Below are 22,804 nucleotides of genomic sequence, written 5' to 3'. Positions count from 1 at the left end.
AACATATGGAATTCCATCAATGTAAACCACCATATAAAAAAAACTAAAGGAGAAAAACCACATGATCATCTCCTTAGATGCCAAAAAAGCATTTGACAAAATCCAATACCCATTCATGTTGGAAGTCTTGGAGAGATCAGGGATACATACCCAAACATAGTAAAGACAATATACAGCAAGCCTATAGCCAACATCAAACTAAATAGAGAGAAACTTAAATCAATCCCACTGAAATCGGGAACAAGGCAAGACTACCCACCTGTCCATATCTCTTCAACATAGTACTTAAAGGCCTAACTAGAGCAATAAGACAACTAAAGGAGATCAAGGGAATACAAATCAGTAGTCCCCCTGTATATGAAAGACAAAAGGGCTGAGAACGGGAAACAACACCCTTCACAATAGTCACTAATAACGTAAGTACCTTAGTATGAATCAAACCAAGCAAGTGAAAGACCTGTTTGAAAAAATCTTCAAGTCTCTAAAGAAAGAAACTGAAGAAGATATCAGAAGATGCAAAGTTCTCCCATGCGCAAGGATCGATAGGATTAACATAGCAAAAATGGCTATCCTGCCAAAAGCAATCTACAGATTCAATGCAATTCCTATCAAAATATCAACACAATTCTTTACAGACCTTGAAAGACAATTCTCATCTTCATATGGAAAAACAAAAAACCCAGAATTGATAAAAACAATCATGTACAACAACAGATTGTCTAGAGGTATCTCCATCCCTGCTCTCAAGCTATACTACGAGCAATAGTAATAAAAACTACATGGCACTGGTGTAGAAACAGAAAGGTGAATCAAAAGACTCAAATAGAAGACCCAGAAATAAACCCATACAACTACGGATACTTGATTTTTGACAAAGAATCCAAAACCATTCAATGGAAAAAAGACAGCATCTTCAACAAATGGTGCTGGTGTAACTGGAGGTCTACATATAAAAAAATACAAATACATCCATATTTATCTCTCTGCACAAAACTAAAGTCCAAGTAGATCAAAGACCTCAACATAAAACCAGATACTCTAAACCTGTTAGAAGAGCCTAGAACTCATTGGCACAGGAGACAACTTCCTGAACAACAGCACAGGCTCTAAGAGCAACAATCAATATATGGAACTTCATGAAATTGAAAAGCTTCTGTAAAGCAAAAGACAATGTCATCAGAACAAAACTATAGTCTATAGATTAGGAAAGGATCTTAACCAACCCTATATCTGACTGAGGGCTAATATCCAAAACATAAAGAACTAAAGAAGTTAAACAGCAACAAATCAAGTAATACAATTAAAAAATGTGGTACAGAGCTAAACAGAGAATTCTCAAAGGAGGAATATCAAGTGACAGAGAAACATTTAAAGAAATATTCAACGTCCTTAGCCATCAGAGAGATGCAATAAACAACACTGAGGTTTCACCTTACACCCATCAGAATGGCTAAGATCAAAAACTCAAGTGACAACACACGCTGGAGAGAATGTGAAGAAAGTGGAACCCTCCTCCATTTCTGGTGGGAATGTAAACTTGTACAACCACTCTGGAAATCAATCTGGCACTTTCTCAGACAATTAGAAATAGTACTTCCTCAAGATCCAGCTATACCACTCCTAGGCATATAACCAAAAGAGGCTCAAGTACACAACAAGGACATTTGCTCAACCATGTTTGTAGCAGCTTTATTCCTAATAGCCAGTATCTGAAAACAACCCAGATGTCCCTCAACTGAGGAATGGATACAGAAATTGTGGTACATCTATACATGGAATACTACTCAGCAATTATAAACAAGGAAATTATGAAATTTGCAGGCAAATGGTGGGAGCTAGAAAAGATCATCCTGAGTGAGGTATCCCAGAAGCAGAAAGACACACAGGGTATAGACTCACTTATAAGTAGATATTAATCATATAATATAGGATAAACATACTAAAATCTGTACACCTAAAAAAGCTAAACAAGGACGACCTGAGTAAGATGATCAATCTTCATTCAGAAAGGCAAATGGGATGGACATCGGAAGAAGGTGAAAATAAGGAACAAGACAAGAGCCTGCCACAGAGGGCCACTGAAAGACTCTACCCAGCAGAGTATCAAAGCAGATGCTGAGAATCACAGCCAAACTTTGGGTAGAGTGCAGGGAATCATATGAAAGAAGGGGAAGATAGAAAAAACTGGAAGGGTCAGGAGCTCCACAAGGAGAGCAACAGAACCAAAATTATCTGGGCCCAGGGGTCTTTTCTGAGACTGATACTCCAACCAAGGACCATGCATGGAGATAACCTAGAACCCCTGCACAGATGTAGCCCATAGCAGCTCAGCCTCCAAGTGGGTACCCTATTAATGGGAACAGGGACTCTCTCTGACATGAACTCAGTGGCTGGCTCTTTGATCACCTCCTCCTGAGTGGAGAGCAGCCTTACCAGGCCACAGAGGAAGACAATGCAGACAGTCCTGATGAGACCTGATAGGCAAGGGTCAGAGGGAAGGGGAGGAGGTCCTCCCCAATCAGTGGACTGGGCGAGGGACATGGGAGGAGATGAGGGAGGAAGGGTGGGAAGAGGGAGGGAGCTATAACTGAGATACAAAGTAAATAAATTGTAATTACTAAAAAAATAAATAAAAGAAAAAAATTTTCAGTGGACGTAGAATGTATAATACAGAATGAAGTCACCCAAATTCAGAAAAAAAGAAATGCATGCTTCCTAGAACGCTGCCTATAGTGGAAACACCTGTCCTTGTGAGTATAGGTTAACATTCAATAAGAAGATACAGCATAATATTGGATAATGAGGAAGGACTAAATGCACATAAAAATGAGTCATGAAAGAGGATACAAAGCTAACAGTTTTTGTAGTTTCAAATCTGTCATTTTTTTAAATACTGTGTAAGTTCACAACAATGTAATTGATAAGAGTTTAAAGGCATAAGTAACGTTCCACAGCTTCAGAATGGAGGTTCAAATTATACAGTTGACTATGATGGACAGAGGTTAGAAGTGAGAAAATTTTGTTTAATTTGCTACCTTAATCTAGAATTTGTAGGTATATAATATGTAAATGAGTTGGAATTTTAAGGTAAACAACTAATAAACAAGTATGTCTTTATTTTAAAAAAAAGTAAATATATACATATAAACCAATCATAAAAAATTTAAATAAAAACTTGTGAAATCAATGAAGTTGGGAAGACTAAATGTGAATAAACACAAATGTATCATATAAACGTAAGACAAATTTTAATTTGAATTCTCCTAAGTAGTAACAGAAAAGAAGTTGTATTTTTTGTCTCCTTGTATCTGATCATTTAAGCTACTTATTATATCCACTGGTTCATAAACACACACAAGAAAAATGTTAAGATTGATGAGAAATAAAACTCTCAAGTCCTACTAGATATAATTTAGTCCAAGCTCTCTCAAGTTTTTGCCATACCACCTGTATGGGTTTTATTGCTCTTTGCTGGCTTAAGTCTTCATGAACGGGCATAAGATCACAAATATGCCCCAAACACAGTAATATTCTGATCACTAGAATTAACTCAATCTTAGAAATAACAAGTTTTTCAAAATATTGTTCTCATACTTCATGCCAGTTTGCTGTGGCTTTGCACAATATGCTCATGAAATAAAACAGCCAGTTCTTAATTAAAAACAGAAAGTGAAATTACATGAGGACTCAGTGCAAGGTGCACTTGAGGTAAGATGAGACTCGGTCTCCTTCATGCACGTCAGAGTTAATGTACCCCAAGAAGCCGTCTGTTTTAGTGATGCAGCCTTTTAGCCAAAAAAAAGCCTGAGGATAAACTGTGTTTTTAAAGCATTCCATCACGTGTCCTTGCTCTCACCGGGGTAACATCATTTACAGAGAACGACTAGAGTCCATCTTTCCCTTTTCAAATACAGGTCTGGGCCAGAAGCCGCTCGGACTTTGGTCTATCATAGAAGCCTTTCTTTTACAGTTACTGAGTGAACAACACTTGAAGCCACAAATGTTTCCATACTGAGTGATACTGCTATTTCTAAGCCATCACTAGCCCACAGAGCTTACTTATGAAGAGAATGAAATCCTCTCACAAAGGGGCAAATGGCTGGGGGGAAATGAACATCGGAAACAAGTGTGATACCTATGTTCCCAGAGCAGCGAGAGGCCATTACACAAACAGGCTGTATCCCCAAGGAAAGGGCGTGCTCTACTAGTTTAGCAAGCTGAAAGGAGAACGATATGCACAATAGGAAAAGGTTTTTCTTAAAAGCAAAGGTGTGTGTATGTGCACAGAGCATGTGTATATTAAATAAATCAGACCAAATTTACAACTATCTTCGGGAAAAGGGAAATGGATCATTTCCACCTTAAAATTAATTCATGTATGCATTTGTTGTAGCTACCCGGCATTAATACTCAGTGTGTTGGCAAATGACCGGAACATGCCCATGTTGGCTGACATGGTAGAAACACTTGTTCTAAGTGGTTGTGTCTGTTCCTGAGTGCTACACTGTGGGCCCGAGGCCCATCTCTGTGCTTGGATGACATCTATGCCAGCAAGTTCTCTGTCCTTAATGAGTTTTACTTCTTCCTCTGTTCCAGTCATGATATGTATTTTCCTTCTCGGATGCTTTTCTTTTTCAAATGTCATACCCACTTCTCTTCTTACTACATAACCAGCTACAATCTCTATCCAACTATAACTTCCATGTAAGTGCCAAAACTTTTTCTTCTGCCATATTTTGGATATGGGGGTCCTGTCTGTGATTATGCTGGCTCTATCTTATATCCTATCATTCTGAACATTTCTACATAAGAACCAAACACTGAATCATGAACAAAATGCACATGAACTGCTGTAAAGCATGGCTTATGGCACATGTTACATGCTATCTCATACAGCAATGCTCCTATGGACCATCCCATAAACACGATCAGGTAAAGTCTGCTGGGTAGAGATCTTGCCTCACAAGACTAATCAAACATCCCATGAAAATATGGGATTGGCTTTGAAGGTAGAAGTGGGTGTGTGTGTGTGTAAAACTACAATCCATTTTCACTTGAGGAAAAGGAGAAAAACAATATTAGCAGTAAAGAAAACCTTTCAACCATATCTAGTTACTGTTTTTATATCAGAGATTTTTATTTTAAATCTGGGTCAATAACTGGGTTACAGGATTAGGGAGCCTTTGACAATTGGCAAAAAAAAAAAAAAAAAAAAGACAATATTTATTTTTCTAAGGTGAGGGCCCATTTACTCTTCATCAGGTTCTTAACGGTCGCCCATTTAAAACTAAAAACTATCCCTATCCCCAGAACTTTACAAAATAAATACATAAAAATTGTTAAGTGTGTAACACTTTACATACTTCCATATTTTATGTTTTCATTTTAAGCATTTTTTTTTTGCATTTGTAAAACACAGGAAAAACTAAATGGCCACCTATTGTGGGCTTCCTAAATTATAATAGATCATGAGACATTTCACAGAAGAAAATATTCTACAGCCATGAAAGAATTTTGACATTTTTTAACCAATGAAATCTAAGTTTCTAAATCTAATGAGGGAAACAAAAAATGAAAGTGGTGAACAATATGTACAATAAAATTTGTGTCAAAAACCAAAAAACCAATACACATATTTATTTCTAGATATACTGGTACTCGCTAGGCATGGTGGCTCACCTCTATAAGACTAGCACTCAGCTAACTGAAACAGAGCTTCTGTATGTGACAGGATGTGTCTCCTAGTGAAGAAAAATTAGCTAAGCCCTAGGGCAGCCTTTGAACCACAAAAGTAAAGACACCAAGGCCTTTTAAACTTTCAACACTTAGGCCTTGGCTGTGCAGGCTCTAAACCCTCTCACCTGAGTTAACCCGTCCATCCTGCCTCACCCAGCCACCCGGCCACAAACATGTGTATCTCCCTCCATATCTCCTGGTGAAAAAGCTTATTCTTTCCCCTTCCCAGACTTTCTTTCTCCCTACCAGGAAGTCCTGCCTTCCACTGTGCCCAGCTGATTGGCCAATCAGCTCTTTATTGACAGCTGCTACATTCACACAGGACATTCCTCCACAAATTTCTAGGAGTTTGAGGCCCACCTCAGTTACATGGCAAGTACCAGGTCAGCCAGGGATGTTGGCAAGATTCAGTCTCAAATCTAAAACCAAAACAAGTCAAAATAAATAGATAGATAGATAGATAGATAGATAGATAGATAGATAGATAGATAAATATCCTCAAAGCATACTGGCACTCACAGTTTACCTATGTCTCAGTTCCAGCGCCACCTTTCTGTATTCAGCACTCTTTACTTAGGGCTGAGAGTCGGGAAATAACATTTCTTAGCCTCTCCTGTTGAACCCTGCCTTTAGGAGATGCAAGCAGGGGATCAAAGCAGGCAGAGGCCTCTGGCTCCAAAAGGGATGCAGCTGACAACTCCGGACACAGCAACAGCTGTGTATGAGCGTGCACGCGTGCCTGGTGTTCACATGTGTGAGGATGAGTGTAGAGGGAAGAGGTCGGCATTGGGATTTTCCTCCACATATTTTTTTCAAGAGGAGCTCCGGATGAGCCTGGAGTTCTCTAATTAACGACACCGGCTAACCACCGACTTAAGCACTAGGACAGAGGCAGGCTCTGCTAAACGCAGCTTTTTTAAAAAATTTATTTATTTTTATTAATTATAGTTTATTCACTTTGTATTCCCCCCGTATATCCCTCCATCCTCCGCTCCTAATCCCACCCTCCCTCTTCTCCACCCATGTCCCTCTCCCAGTCCACTGATAAAGGAGGTCCTCCTCTCCTTCCCTTTGATCCTAGTCTATCAGGCCTCATCAGAAATGGCTGCATTTTCTTCTTCTGTGGCCTGGTAAGGTGCTCTCCCCTCAGGGGGAGGTGATCAGGAGCAGGCCAATTAGTTCATGTCAGAGACAGACCCTGTCCCCATTACTATGGAGGCCACTTGGATACTGAACTGCTATGGGCTACCTCTGTGTTAGGGGTTCCAGGCCATCTCCATGAGTGGTAGGGAAACAGATGAGGAATGGATACAGAAATTGTAGTACATCTACACAATGGAATATTACTCAACAATTAAAAACAAGGAAATCATGAAATTTGCAGGTAAATGGTGGGAACTGGAAAAGATCATCCTGAGTGAGGTATCCCAGAAGCAGAAAGACACACAGGGTATATACTCACTCATAAGTGGATACTAGACATGTAATATAGGATAAGCATACTAAAATCTGCATACCTAAGGAAGCTAATCAGGAAGGAGGACTCTGGCTAAGATGTTCAATCCCCATTCAGAAAGGCAAAGAGGATGGACATTGGAGGAGAGAGAAAACAGGGAACAGGACAGGAGCCTACCACAGAGGGCCTCTGAAAGACTCTAACCAGTAGGGTATCAAAGCAGATGCTGAGACTCATAGCCAAACTTTAGGCAGAGTGCAGGGAATCTTATGAAAGAAGTGGGAGATGAGACTGGAAAGGACCTGGAAAGGACAGGGGCTCCAGAAGGACAGCGACAGATCCTGAAATTCTGGGCACAGGGGTCCTTTCTAAACGCAGCTTTTGATGAGACTGGAAAGGAGCGTATGGAGTCAACCCTCACGCACGTCACAAACACCTACCAGCCGATCTGTCTCCTCTGCCCCGCCAGCAACACCTCTAGCCTTGGCACCATTGCACCTTTTTAGCACACTGAAGCCCCTTCAAGAACATCTCCACGGGTGCACCAATAGTCTCAAGCTCACGGGCCCTAAACCTTTTTATGTTTTCCTAAATTCTTTCATACTTTTTGAATATGAACCAATTTTTAAAAATTTAACAACATAAAGGATAAAAGCAGTCCCTGAGTGAATATCAGGTGTATCCAATTCGTTCTCAAATAAAATTCCTGAGACTTCTAATCTAGATAAAATGTGCTGTCCCCACTAATTTTCTAAGGTATTTAATAAACATGCCCACATATCAAACTAAATGAAAATAAATACACCTGAAGTAAAAATATTTAAATATTGAAACAAAAAAAATTTAATAGAAAATTTGACTGTGCTTAGGGGTGAATAAGCTAAACCATTCTGTTCTAGTCACGTGTGGCTCCGGAATTTAAATTAAGTTGGCAGAGCATTTCCCGGTTGTCCCTGCCACATTTCAGGCCTCCACAGTCACATGTGACCGCTGGGAGCCTACTGAGCAGAAACGAATGAATTAACAGCCTTCCATAAGCAGGGCCAGTACAGACTGCTTTGCTTTAGAAAGAAGATATGTACGTACACACATGTGTGAATTTATGTATTATTTATGTATATACACACACACATATATATCTTCTTTTCAACGGGGGAAACTCATCAATGCTTCTTCACTGTTTTTGTTTGGGGTTCTATTCTAAACATCATTGGAGGTTATAAAAGGAAAGAATTTCAAATAAAACCCAAAATACTCAGTATTCTGTGTAAGAAAAACAATATTTCTAAGTTACAAATTATATTTCAACAAGAAGTTCAGGATGTCTGGAAAGAATTGTAACAGACAATACAGAAAACTGCAGGGCTTCAACAAGTCAGAAGGCAAAGTGCAGCCTCAGGAGAAGATCTGGTGGGAATTCTCTGTGGCAAAAGGAAAAAAAACAAAAAACAAAAACCACAACCAGTATCAGTTGTTTCTAAACAATATTCCTGTCCACAAAAACCTTAGTCATTTTTGTTATTCCCTGACTTTCAGTAAGAACCTCTTACATCCAAAAGCAGTGAGTTAATGGACCTTAGAAACTCTGCAGGGAACCAAACTGTGGGCACTGAGAAGGGATGAGCTGCTGTAGCAGAATGGGTTGGAATACTCAACAGGAACAAGAAAACACTGCAAAAGCAGCAGCCAACGCACCTCCACTAAAGTTCATGGTGGCAGGGGAGACTTGGAGCCTACAATATGAGAGCTTAGGGCTCGAATACCAGATTACTATAGGTCATCAAGTGATAGTGACACATCCATGTACACATAAGATTATATTTAACTATTGTGTCCACAAAAGCAGGAAAAAAACACTGAAACTACAAAAATAATAGAAAACAATGTAAAAAGAAGAGCTCAGAGACCAGTCATCCACAACTGGTTGCAGCCCTTCTCCAGCGAGCACCCTCTAAGTCTGTGTGTGCTGTAGGCAGGGCAGGGCTCTGAAGCACTGATCAGGCATTTCTCTCCTCTCTCCCTCCTGCCTACAGTCCAAGTTCAAGGTAACATGGACACCCAAGTACAGAGCTACTGATGGTATTCTCTTACTGTAAGCTCCATGGGCCCACTCATCAAGAAGCTAATGGGAAAACTTCCTTCCTGTGTAGGTCCCTGCAGGCTGCAGTAACATCTTAGACAGACAGCCCTGAGAAAGCTTTCCTAGTAAGTGGTGGCATCTAAAGTACATGAGGAGGAGGATTTAGGAGAAGGATTAGATCACTGAGCACTGTCCAGAAGAGTCTTGTAACACAGCAAACACAAGCAATAGATATTACAGACACTTACAATGTAAGGAAATAGAAAGAGAGTTATTGAAATATAACCAACTGAAATTATCAGGAACCTCTTAGCATGTGTTCAGAAAAGTAGTATCACACACTCCAAGCTGCCATTTCTAAATTCAGAACACTCAAGAGAATGCATTTTCTACTGTTTTTAAACAATCATAAAGGGATACAAACAATGATATAATGTAGATAATCTACAACTAGGGATAAAATCTCCTTTGATATGACCCCTCCTTCTCCTCTCTGCTGCTGTAATCCATTATGCAGAGTGCTAGGCATCAAAACAATTTCTCTTAAGTATATCACATGCTTTGACCACATCTTCCTCCCCATCCTACAACCTAGTCTATTTCCTTCCCTAGGCTCCCCTCTGCTTTAATGGTGTGTGTGTGTGTGTGTGTGTGTGTGTGTGTGTGTGTGTGTGTACACTCTTCTATATCCTACATGCAGTCTAGGATCTGCAAATGAAAGAAAACATATTTACCTTTTTCAGTCTGGCTTATTTTACTCAGTATGATCTCAAGTTGTATCCATTTTCCCAGAAAATAACACGATTATATCCTTCTATATGGCTGAATATAACTTCAGTGCACACATACCATGTTCTCTTTATTTATCCTTCTATTTATGGATGCCTAAATGACTTGGCCATTACCAATAGTGTTGCAGTAAGCATGAAGGTACAAGTGCCTGTGCGGTGCACTGACTTAGAGCTCTACAGGCACAAACGCAGTAGGGCACAGTGAATCACACGGTAGTTCTGTGTTTAGTTCTGCGGAAAACTTCCATAGTGATTCCCACATGACTGGACTAATTTGCATTCCAATTAGTAGTGTGTAGGGGTTCTGGATTACCCACATACTTGCTAGAATTTTAAATTTGTCTTTAGCCACTCTAGGGTGACATAGCATTTCTGGGTAGTTCTAACATGCGTTTCCACGATTACTAAGCATGTAACAGTTTTTCTTATGATATTAGCCATCTGTGATTCATCCTCTGAGATATTTGTCTCATTAGCTTGTTTATTGGTTGAGGTGTTTGGGGAATCTTTTGGTGTTGTAGTTTTCGAGTTCTTCACATACTCTGGATCTTAATTCTCTGTTACACATACAGCCAGTAAATTTCTCTCCTGTTTGCAGGATATCTTTTCATATGAATGTTTACTATACAGCAGCTCTTTCATTTCAGGTGATCCCATTTGACAGTTGTTGGGTGTTATTTTCTGATCTGGAGTTTTACAGAACACTTTTATCTATCCTCTGACTCAGACTGTTTCCTGATACTTACATGCAACAGCATTGAACTCTCACAGTAAGGTCTTGGTACATGTGCAGCTGAGTTTTGCAGGGTGCAGGGAAGCTAGTTTCATATCCCTATGTATGGATTCAAATTGATCAGCACCATTTTTGGAAAGGTTTCCTGTTCTTCGATGTATGTTTTTTGTTTTTTTTTTACCTGATGATCAAACGAGAGTGACTGTACCTTTAGGGATTTAATTTTTGGGTGCTGTATTTCATAGATCTACCTATCTATGGTGCCAGGACCATGGTATTTTTGTTATCACAGACCTATACTATAACTTGAAATTGTGTGCTTTAATATCTCCAGCATTGTTTTTTTGTTGTTGTTGTTGTTGTTTGGTTGGTTGGTTTTTGTTCTCAAGATTGTTCTCACAATCTAGGGTTTTATATGCTCTCCTATGAATTTTAGTGAAGGACTTTGTTATATTTTGATGGAGACTGCTTTGCTTCTGAAGATCATCGTTGGTAAGACAGCCATTTTCAATATACTGAGACTGAGAATCTATGAACATGGAGGTCTTCTAATCTTTTGGTGTCTTTGATTTCCTTACTTGGTATTTGTGGTGGTTTGAATTCGAATGGCCACCACAGGGTCATAGTGCTGTGTGTTAATGTATTCATTTGTTTGAGAGCAAAAGGATCATTAGTAAGCTATCCCTCACTGGAAGCAATATCAGCAATGAGTTTCCTGCACACACAAGTGTAGACCAGTGACTCTGGAAATAACAGACAATTTAAATTCGAGTTCCATACTCACTAACCTGTGTGACCCCAAGTTAATTATGTTCCCATTAATAAAATAGCAAAAGTGTGATGTGTCTTACAAATTTCTTATAATAACTCGAAATGATAAATTAATACACCTTGGTGCATGGTACTCCCACTAAGTAAGAGAACTGAGCATCCACACATCCTTATCATAACATAGAGTAGAAAACAGAGTTCTATTGCACAAAAGCTCAGGCTGACAGCTGGAAGGGGGAGGAGGCGCAAGCACTCGGGAAGCTGAGGCAGGTGGGACGCCACACAGGAAGTCAGCCTGTTTCTAACAATAACATTGAACCACGACAGTGAAGGAAAAGAGCACGCCCACTGCTTAAAATAAGATTATCAAAAATGTTTCAGAAAAATCAACTCTTATTCATGTAAAAAAACCAAACAAATCCACATTATAAAAATTGTAAACAATGTTAACATAGCATACTGTTAGAAATACAAGCAAGAATGAGGATTAATGTGTGTGTGCACCCATGTATGTGTCCGTGCGTGAGTGGACACATGCTCATGTGTCCTAGCACTTACGGCTGCCACAACATTTGTGTGGCACTCAGAGGACAACTTATAGGGAGCCTCTTCTCTTCAACAATTGTGTCCTAGGGATCAAACTCAGATCATCAGGCATGTTGACAAGAAGTTACCCAAAGAGCCATCTCACTGGCCCTCATCCAGCTTTTCTTGAGACAAGGACTTTCGGTTGCCTGAAATTTGATGAGAGGCTGGGCTGATTGGCCAGTGAGTACCAGGGATCTATCTGCCTGTCTTCACCACCATTGGAAACAGAAACGCACACCCCCACCACCATCAGATTTTGGTGTATGTTCTGGAGTTTAAACTAACGGGGCCATCTCCTCAGACCTAGTGAAAGCTTCTAAAGCAAATTTGCTTTCTTGATTATTATTGCCATGTTAAGCTAACTTTCTAAGAAAATAAATGGTTAGAATTTTACTAGGATGTTATTGATTGAGTTATACACAAAAAAAGGCATCTAGTGATGCTAAAAGTACTTACATAAAAATCTACAAAGATTATATTATGCAAAATGATAACCAAGCACTTACTACATAACAACTATATAAACCACCATTCCAGTATATTTGCATTCATTTATATAGCAAATGTAATGCAGAAAATACATAAAACATACCTCTGATAAAAATGTTTGGGCCGATTTCTGAGCTCCTACATGGAGCAGATATTCATATACGTAGAGTGCTAACCTGAAAAAGACAAAACATTCACTGAGAGGCTGATATTTAAGATCTACTTTGTACACATCATTCTACATTAAAGATACTTACATACTAACAGTGATAGAAAATAAACCTTTGCCCACAGCCTTTCAATGAGAATGTCTATGTTCAGAAAGAAATTTAATTATACAAGGTATTCTTTTTTAGAAAAAATTACATATATATTGTTTTCTTCGATCATCTCACTTGTCCAAATATTCTCTTTGTTATACTTAATATAATAAATAGTTTAAAACCAAAAATTAATAATTCCTAAATTCCATTTTAAGGTAAAACTTTCTTTCATAAATAAAATATGTGAATTGAGTGGATTTTATTACCTTTAACCTTTTTGGTGGAGTGTATTGTTAACCCACCTAAGTATACACCCAACTCAAAACTTGTGTTTTGAATCAATTTTAACACTTGTTTAGAAGCTTCTACGTTCATCTTTATTAGACCAATTAATATTTTAGTTTACAAGGTATTCATATGTATTGCTAATCACAGCATTATGCAAACTTCAAAGTTTATATATTAATCTTTTAGGGACTTACAGCTTAAAGGCTAACACAAAATTACATATAAATTTATTACTCAAATACAGAATGTTGAGTGTGTTGTATACATTTACACTATGTCCTTATCTTGTGGCTTCAGAATTTTTAAACTGGCTCAATTTCAGTTGAGCTGTTAAAATACCAATCACAAACCAATGAGTCGAAGGCACTATTTTAATGATATCTTGGACAGATGCCCAGATATCTCACAACAGTTCAGCTTTCACTGCAGTATATTTACCAATACTGAACCAGGTTTACCATAAATAATGCAATGTAACAATAACCACAATTCTGTATGGCTACACCACTTTTCTTGCCAAGAGAATTTTGATCATTAAAGACTCTGGCATTTGCAAAAGTGATAATGCTCTTTATTCCCATGAAGACACGCCAAGCATCAGTCACAAAAGAAGAAATCCTATGAAAGTTAAGTTGTTCTGTCCATTTAACTACTTCTCCACTTCAGAATCAACAAGTATTTTTCTGAGAACCACAAGCACCACTGAGAAGGCATTCACAGAATTGCTCACAGATGAATGCGTGTCAGTGGCAGTGAGTACATAGTGCAACTGAGAACGTAGCAGGCCCTCAGGCCACTGCCTAGTGCTCTTCCTAGCTAGCATGCATGGTGGGTGCAGCAGCTTCTTTCAGAAGCCATATCCACACGCAAGTGCGGCTCACCTGGAGCACAGCCCAGGGACACAGGAATTGCAATGTGCCTGCAGTTTAGGCAATCATCCCTACTGGTGCCCCTGAACACCCACTGAACACACATCTCCTGTGTGCCCTGCCTCTCCATGAGCCACACCCACATGATGCACTGACTATGGCAGGGAATTTCGCTTTGAAAGGGGAATATTTTTCTAGATATATGTGAAGCCTCAAATCCATCCGCTTGTGGCCAGATGCTCGACTGCTACATGAGAAGAAATGAAGTTTCCTGTAGTTTCTTGTGGCTTACAATGCCCTGGGTATAAAGCCCACCAGGCAAGAGATGGGGCCAAGGGAAAGGCTGTTTTACCACTTGTGAGAAATGTGAAGGAGCCCAAATGAAGCAGAGGTGCATGACAGGCTTGTGGGGAACAGACACAGTGAGAACAAAGTACAACTCTTTCCCCATCATTTGTACTGATCGTGTCCAAAGTAAAATTCACCTTGTGCGTCTGCTTTTATGGATCTTGTGTTCACATTAAAAATAATTAAAAAATGAAAAAGTTTCTTTGAGTCTCTTTCCTCAGTTCTTCAAGTGGAAGAATACTTTGCTTCTGCTATCCACAGAGAAATTCTGTTATAATTCTGGCTGGGGGTACCGGTGCTCCCTGCTCTTTTGAAGCCCACACATGAGTAGCAGGAGCTTTCAGCGTTAGATACAGACACTCTGTACTTTCCAATAGCTCCCCCAAATAACAGCACTGAAAACACTAAAATAAGAATATCTAAGAGATCTTGTCTTAGTTAGGGTTATCGTTGCTGTGATGAAACACCATGATCAAAGCAACTTGGGGAGGAAAAGGATTTGTTTGTTTTACACTTCCACATCACTATTCATCATTGAAGGAAGTCGGGACAGGAGCTCAAACAGGGCAGGAAACCAGAGGCAGGACCTGATTCAAGGGCCATGAAGAGTACCACTTACTGGCCTGCTCCTTATGGCTTGTTCAGCCTGCTGTCTTACAGAACTCAGGACACTAGCCCTAGGATAGTGCCACCCACACAGGGCTGGACCTTCGCCCATCAATCACTAATTAAGCCACTTTCTAAGTTGCCCTCCTTTCAGTGGACTCTAGCCTGTATCAAACTTACATAAAACCAGCCAGCACAGTCTGGCAGACAGATTCTGCAATAAAAGATACGTCTGGAGACTAATATTTCAAAAAATAGAGAATTACATTTCTCCATCTGTCCAGGTAAGACACAACATAGCAAGATCACAAAACATACCAGAGCAACAAGAAGATCCAGCTTTACCAAACAGGATAATTTTAAGAATACTAAATTTACTAATATTTGAAAGGTATAAGCTTTTGAACTAACATTTTTGCTTTCTTTTTATGGTATTTCAGAAATTTAAGTACTTTTCATAATATATAAAATGAGTGTTTAAGTTAATGACTTAAATATAATTTAAATATATAAAAACAACAGTTTTGTAGTAAAAGGCCACTGCAATAAGTAGATGTAACTCGTTTTCTCTTGACACTTCTCTGATGAATGAAAAATCCTATCAAGGATTCATGGTTAAATATTAAAAATTTAATATTTTTAAATTATCCTTCACTTTATTTTAATTCAGTGATGACAAATTATTCTCTGTCCATTTTGCTGCCTTCTTTTATTTAGCAAGAAAAATCATTCAAATAAACAAAGCCTGAAATTTAAATAATTGTTATTTGTAATTTTAAAACTATTTGGGTTATATATTCATAATTAGGTAGAGGCCATATAGAATTATAGCTCTAGAAAAAAAAAAAGTGACCCCTATCTCGTACAATAAACTACCATGATCATATTGACTGAGTTTATTTACTTCCAGTACTTTAATGCATCCTACACTCTGTCCAAAGTTAAGCTATGAGTCTCAGCCTCTGCTTCAATACCTAAATCAGTAGTCTTTCAGAGGCCCTCTGGTAGGATCCTGTCCTGTTCCCTGTCTTCTCCTGCTTCCGATGCCTATCACATTTGTCCTTCTAAATAAGGAAGGAACATCTTCCCTAGGGTCTTCCTTGTTATTTAGCTTCTTTAGGTGTACAGATTTTAGTATGTTTATCCTATATTATATGTCTAATATCCACTTATGAGTGAGTATATACCATGTGTGTCTTGCTGCTTCTGGGTTACCTCATGGGGAGATAGAAAGACCTGGAGGGGACAGGAACTCCAAATGGAGACCAACAGAGACAAAAATAACTGAGCCCCGGGGGCCCTGAAGAGAATGATACCCCAACCAAGGACCTAAAACCCTGATTCAGCTGTAGCCCATAGACTCAGTATCCAAGTGGGGTCCCCAGGAAGGGGAGCAGGGGCTTTCTCTGGCATGAACTCAGCAGCAGGCTCTCTGATCAACTTCCCCTGGGGGGTGGAGCCTTGTCAGGCCACAGAGGAAGACAATGCAACCAGTGCTGATGAGCCCTGATAGGCTAGGATCAGATGGACAAGGAGAACCTTTCCTATCAGTAGACTGGGGGAGGGGCATAGGAGGAGATGAGGGAGGGAGGGTGGGATTGGGGGGAGACCAGGGAGGACACAGCCTGGATACAAATTGAATAAATTGTAAAAACTGATAATAATAAAAAAAAAGCTTCTGTAAAGCAAAAGACACTGTCCTCAGAACAAAACGACTGCCTACAGACTGGGAAAGGATCTTCACCAACCCTCTATCTGACAGATGGCTAATATCCAGAACATATAAAGAACTAAACAAGTTAAACAGCAACAAATCAAGTAATCCAATTTAAAAATGGGGAACAGAGCTAAACAGAGAATTCTCAATAGAGAAATATTGAATGGCAGAGGAACAAAGAAATGTTCAACGTCCTTAATCATCAGGAAATGCAAATCAAAACAACCCTGAGATTTCACCTTACACCCATCCAAACGGCTAACATAAAAAACTCAAGTGACAACACATGCTGGAGAGGATATGGAAAAAGGGGAAACCTCCTCCACTGCTGGTGGGAATGTAAACTGGTACAACCACTCTGGAAATCAATCTGGTGCTTTCTCAGACAATTAGGAATAGCGCTTCCTTAAGATCCAGCTATACCACTCCTAGGCATATATCCAAAAGAGGCTCAAGTACACAACAAGGACATCTGCTCAACCATGTTTGTAGTAGCTTTATTTATAATAGCCAGAATCTGGAAACAACCCAGATGCCCTGCAGTTGAGGAATAGATACAGAAATTGTGGTACATCTACACAATGGAATATTACTCAGCAATTAAAAACAAGGAAATCATGAAATTTGCAGGTAAATGGTGGGAACTGGAAAAGATCATCCTGCGTGAGGTATCCCAGGAGCAGAAAGACACACAGGGTATATACTCACTCATAAGTGGATACTAGACATATAATATAGAATAAACATACTAAAATCTGTACACCTAAGGAAGCTAATCAGGAAGGAGGACTCTGGCTAAGATGTTCAATCCCCATTCAGAAAGGCAAAGAGGATGGACATCAGAAGAAGAAGGAGAAAACAGGGAACAGGACAGAAGCCTACCACAGAGGGCCTCTGAAAGGCCCTGCAGAGTATCGAGGCAGATGCTGAGACCCATAGCCAAACTTTGGGCAGAGTGCAGGGAATCTTATGAAAGAAGTGGGAGATAGTAAGACCTGGAGAAGACAGGAGCTCTACAAGGAGAACAACAGATCCAAAAAGTCTGGGTACAGGGTCTTTTCTGAGACTGATACTCTAGCCAAGGACCACTCATGGAGATGGCCTGGAACCCCTGCACTGAGGTAGCCTATGGCAGTTCAGTATCCAAGTGGCCTCCATAGTAATGGGAACAGGGACTGTCTCTGACATGAACTGATTTTGATCTTTGATCACCTCCCCCTGAGGGGCATGCAGCCTTACCAGGCCACAGAAGAAGACAATGCAGCCACTTCTGATGAGACCTGATAGACTAGGATCAGAGGGAAGGGGAGGAGCACCTCCCTTATCAGTGGACTGGGAGAGGGACATGGGTGGGGAAGAGGGAGGGTGGGATTGGGGGAGGAGGAAGGGAAGTACAGGAGGGATACAAAGTGAATAAATTGTAATTAATAAAAATAAAAATAATTAAATAATTAAAAAATAGACTTCTACTACTGCTTAATCCAAAAAAAGAGTATGTATCCAACAAATACTTATTAATTGATTGATTGATTGATTAATTAATTAATCGCTTCTTTTAGATCAGGCATATATTTAGAAAGACAACATAAAGTAGTGAGGGAGGCAGAGGCAGAGCCAGGTGGTGTGGGTGGAGGTGATGGGGACATATCACTAAAACACACGAGTAAAATTCTCAGAGCTCATAAAAATATTTTTAACATCTGGTTTCAATAAGATAATGTACACTTCCACTATGTGGACATTACGGAGATAATGCCTTCCTGTTAATTCCAAATCTCTACATAAAAGACAACTAAAAAAATTAATTCATACATTACTGTATATTTCATGTGTTTTGTTATTTTTATTTTTAAAAAACATCAAAAGGAACTAACAATTTCCCTCTTTCTTACTCTTTTTCAAAAGAAAATAGAGTAAGATGAGGGACTCTCAAAGGACCGCAGACTGTTTTGTGAAGGACATTTTATAAAAGTCACGAATAGTGGTATTCTATGGTCTGTATTTAAAAAAAAAAAAAAAAAAAAAAATCTCACTTCCCATGCTTAAACCTTAAATCCCAGTATCAGTGACCAGAAAAGCATTGAAGAACAGGTTTTCTCATGAAACAGTAAACCCCCTGAGTGAGGACCGAACATTCTCTCTTCAAAGGGGATCTCAAACACCCACTTCACAAGGGAGTCTTCCTTCAGCACCCTCTGCCCCTCTCAATGACTAATGAGGATCAGTTCTTTGAGAGTTTAACAAACTGTTTTGGAGACATCATACCCTAACCTGATTCTTACTGTTTTAATTTAGCTTTGTGTCTTCAGTTCTTGCTTATTCCTGATTGATGCCTCCAGATTCCAGGCACTAAATCATCAAAAAATGCTGCCAACGGATACCAAATTGTCAAAAGATACTGCCAAAGGATAGCATGTTTTTTTAATTTTTAATTTTTATTTTTTTCTTCACAATTTATTCATTATACATCTAGATTGATGTCCATTCCCTCAATTCCCCCAGTCCTCACTTTTCCCCCCATCCCCTACCCCTAGTCCACTGAAAGGAGGAGTTCTCCAGTATTGCCATCTGCCCATAACTTGCTAAGTCTCATCAGGACTGGCTGGATCCTCTTCCTCCGTGGCCTGGCAAGTCCGTATTATCAGGAGTGAGTGATCCAAGAGCAGTCAACTGAGTTCATGACTGAGAAAGCCCCTGCTCCCCTCACTCAGAGATCCACATGGAGACTAATAGACATCAGAAGCAGTGGAAGAGAGGAAACAGGATGGGAGCCTACTATCAAATTCATGTCGAGTGGAGAAAAGACACTTGCCCTCCTAAGACTATATAATCCCAGTGTTGACCAATGACACATATCAGTGTCCAAATGTAACTCCTGGGTGATAAAACGACAAAAGTTTGTCAGAGTACAGCCCTCTATAGGATTCTATGAAAAGATTTACCCAACAGGGGATTGAAGCAGATGCTGAGACTCAGGGCCAAACTTTGGGCAGAGTGCAGGGAGTCTGATGGAGGAAGAGAGGGGTGGGAATAAAGAGACATGGAGAAGACAGAAGCCCCACAAGGTGACCAAGAATCTGAGCCCAGGGGGTCCGGCAGAGACTGATGCACCAATGGAGGACCATGCAGAGAGGACCTGGAACCCCTGCTCAGATATGGCCGATTGGCAGCTCAGTCTCCATGAGGATACCACTTTTGACCACCAGGACCAACACCTTCCACCAAGAGCTCCTGAATCATCTCAAGTAAAGCTACACATCCCATCTTCCTTAGAGCCAAAAGAGGGACCCACTCAGCCCTCTCATTGTCCCTATTCTGCTTCAAAGCAACCAAGACCTGTCATCCATACCACCAAGATTCTGGAGGGAGGAACTTATGGTAATCACAATTTACATTTTTAAATTATTTTTTAAAAAGAACAAATTATACTATGTATCTATCAAATTCATGTTGAGTGGAGAAAAGACACTTCCCCTCTTAAGACTATATAATCCCAGTGTTGACCAATGACACCTATCAGTGTCCAAATATAACTCCTGGGTGATGACATGCCAATAGTTTGTCAGAGTACAGGCAGAGTACAGTGGCATTTGACAGCCACTGAAAGGCTACTCATGCGACTGTAAGCAGTTAGTTATTAGCAGTGAAACTAGATCGCCCGATCAAATGTTTAATAGCACTTGCAACCTGGTGTTAAGGAGATGTGAAAAGTTAAAAATCTGTTTCTAACATTGTCTTTTTAAACTTCCTCATCATTAACAGTTAGGCTAAAAAAAACAGATCTCAAGTGTCAAAAACTGTGAAGCCACAATAATGCCAAAACCAAGCTTTTTTTTAAGTCATACTAAAAACATCTATTTCTCATATTCTCAGTATTAGTTGGCACAGAAAATGACACAAATGAAAGGTGTGTCTTTCTGTTTTGCAACTGTTTCATGCTGAGAACAGAAGCAAGCAATACAAGATTAGGTGTGCCCAGAAACAGAAATCACTTGCCTGCTGAGATAGGCAAGTTAAAAATTACATGTTTAATAACAACTTTGGAACACTGCAAAGTGCAAAAACAAAACCATTAAGAATTAATTTAAACAACTAATCAATGGTTGTGCAAAGATAATTACTCATAAAATTTAAATGAAACTTCCATCCAAGGCCACCAAGACGGCCCAGACATCTTGGTATTCAATCTGATGACCTGAGTTCAAACCCTGGAATCCACTTGGATGACTGAAAAAACCGACTCTTGTAAGTTGTCCTCAGTGCATTGTGCAGTACAGGTGTACACAGCGTTTAATAAGCAGGAAAAACCTTCCATCCAATCTGTGAGCTAAGCTGTGTGCTTGAGAATAGCACTTACTTTTACTCAAACTGAAGGTAATTCTCAGGCTCTTATGTGCTACGGAATCTCAAAATACACAAATGCAGCCATAATCTCTTTGATGTGATGCTATCCTCAGAGAGCAGGTTGCCATGCGTCCAGAGACCAAGGGTAACATGTTACTGGCCATGAAACATTAGAAGTTTACTGTAGTTGAGTTCGTTTCAGTATTTTAGCACCAAAACTAGTCTGTCTAAACTTCCACGAAGGAGGAGCGAATGGACCAGATCTGGCCCTTTTGTTCCCTGGCTTTTTCAGCTATGGGTTGTGACCCCAAACCGAGTTATCTAAGTGAATATGGAACAAAAGATTTGGACAACAGATTTCAGAATATACAATCCTTTAAAATGTATTTAAAAAGTAGAACAGGCATTACTGAGGCTGCTTCAAGCTTGGATCTGAGCAACATGAGCACAGCACTGTGCCTCTCCCCATGCCATACAGCCTGCCACAGACACTTCTCCCAACAGTCCCGCCCTGACTCCAGACCTTCCTGTTGTGAAGGGAAACACACAGTTTCTACAGCTTTTAGAATCATATGCTTTGAATTATAAGAACAAAAACGTTTCCTATTTCCTAGCATCATTTGGTATCATGTATCAAGCTTGGATTTTTATTGTGTTAGAATGCTTGGTTTTAAGAACTGCTGTTTCAGTTACTTCCTTTCAATTTCATAAAAAAATTAAATAAATTTTAACTTAGTATTATAAAATAATTTCCAACAATTTCTGAAATGGCCGGAAGCATGCTTCTGACACTTGTACTATGTATGTGAGGTGATACTCTCAACACTGATAATTATAAAACCAAAGTGTCAGTCAACACTGACAGATATTAAAGATGTTCTGTGCTGTACAGTATCAAATGTCCAACCAAGATTTTATTCTTTATGCAAAAATAAACAAGAACATCTAGCTTCCTAAAATCTGCTTTCATTGTTCTTGATTTTTATTTTCTATGATGGTATATGTATGTAGCATGTGTGTCCACATATATGCACAGGTATGTGTGCCCATGTACATGTGTAGGACAAATGCTCACACTGGTTGTCTTCACCTGTTCCTCTCCACCTTTCTGAGACTGAGTCTAATGAAGCTGGATCTCACTGTCTCACCTAAACTGGGTGAGCAGCAAGCTTTTGGAACCCTCCTGTCTGTCCCCATAAGGAAATGCAAACTTTTTTTTTTTTTGAGGATTTCTTATATGAGTACTGTACGTATGTCATTCTCCCCTTCCCTCTAATCCCTCTGTGTCAAATTCATAGTCTCTTAATCTTTAATTACAACTGTTATATGTATATATGTGTCTTAGCTACTGTTCTCTAGGTGTAGAGAGACACTATGATCAAGGCAACTCTTAGAAAGCTCTTAATTTGCTTACAGTTTATGGCAGGAAGCATGACAGCACAGATGACACCAGATCCACAGGCAGAAGAGAAAAAAGGAGAGAAAAAGTGGGGGGAGGGAGAATAGGCCTGCCCTGGGTTTTTGACACCTCAAATGGCTTCCCCAGTGGCACACTTCCTCTAATAAGGCCACATTGCCTAATCTTCCTAATTCTTTCAAAGAGTTGCTCTCCCTGGTGACTAAACATTCAAATCTATAGGGGACACTCTCAAGCTACCACTGTGTGTGTGTGTGTGTGTGTGTGTGTGTTCACTTGATCATGGTGTGTATCACAATACTAGAAAG

The 22,804-nt window shown here is 39.6% G+C and overlaps 1 protein-coding gene across 1 annotated transcript in view; it reads right to left on the bottom strand.

Moving 5' to 3' along the window:
* Window positions 1-22,804, bottom strand: part of Ssbp2 (single stranded DNA binding protein 2) — a 282,752-nt gene that overhangs the window by 179,781 nt on the left and 80,167 nt on the right. The window contains exon 3 of the mRNA XM_055625331.1: window positions 12,748-12,820. Coding sequence (XP_055481306.1) covers window positions 12,748-12,820 — 73 coding nt within the window. The remainder of the gene's footprint in view (window positions 1-12,747; window positions 12,821-22,804) is intronic.

The sequence above is a fragment of the Psammomys obesus genome, unplaced genomic scaffold (assembly GCF_907164565.1).
Source record: "Psammomys obesus unplaced genomic scaffold, mPsaObe1.curated_primary_1811, whole genome shotgun sequence".
NCBI lineage: Eukaryota > Metazoa > Chordata > Mammalia > Rodentia > Muridae > Psammomys > Psammomys obesus.
Note: the sequence above shows the minus strand (reverse complement) of the source record. Positions and strands in the feature narration are given on the sequence as shown.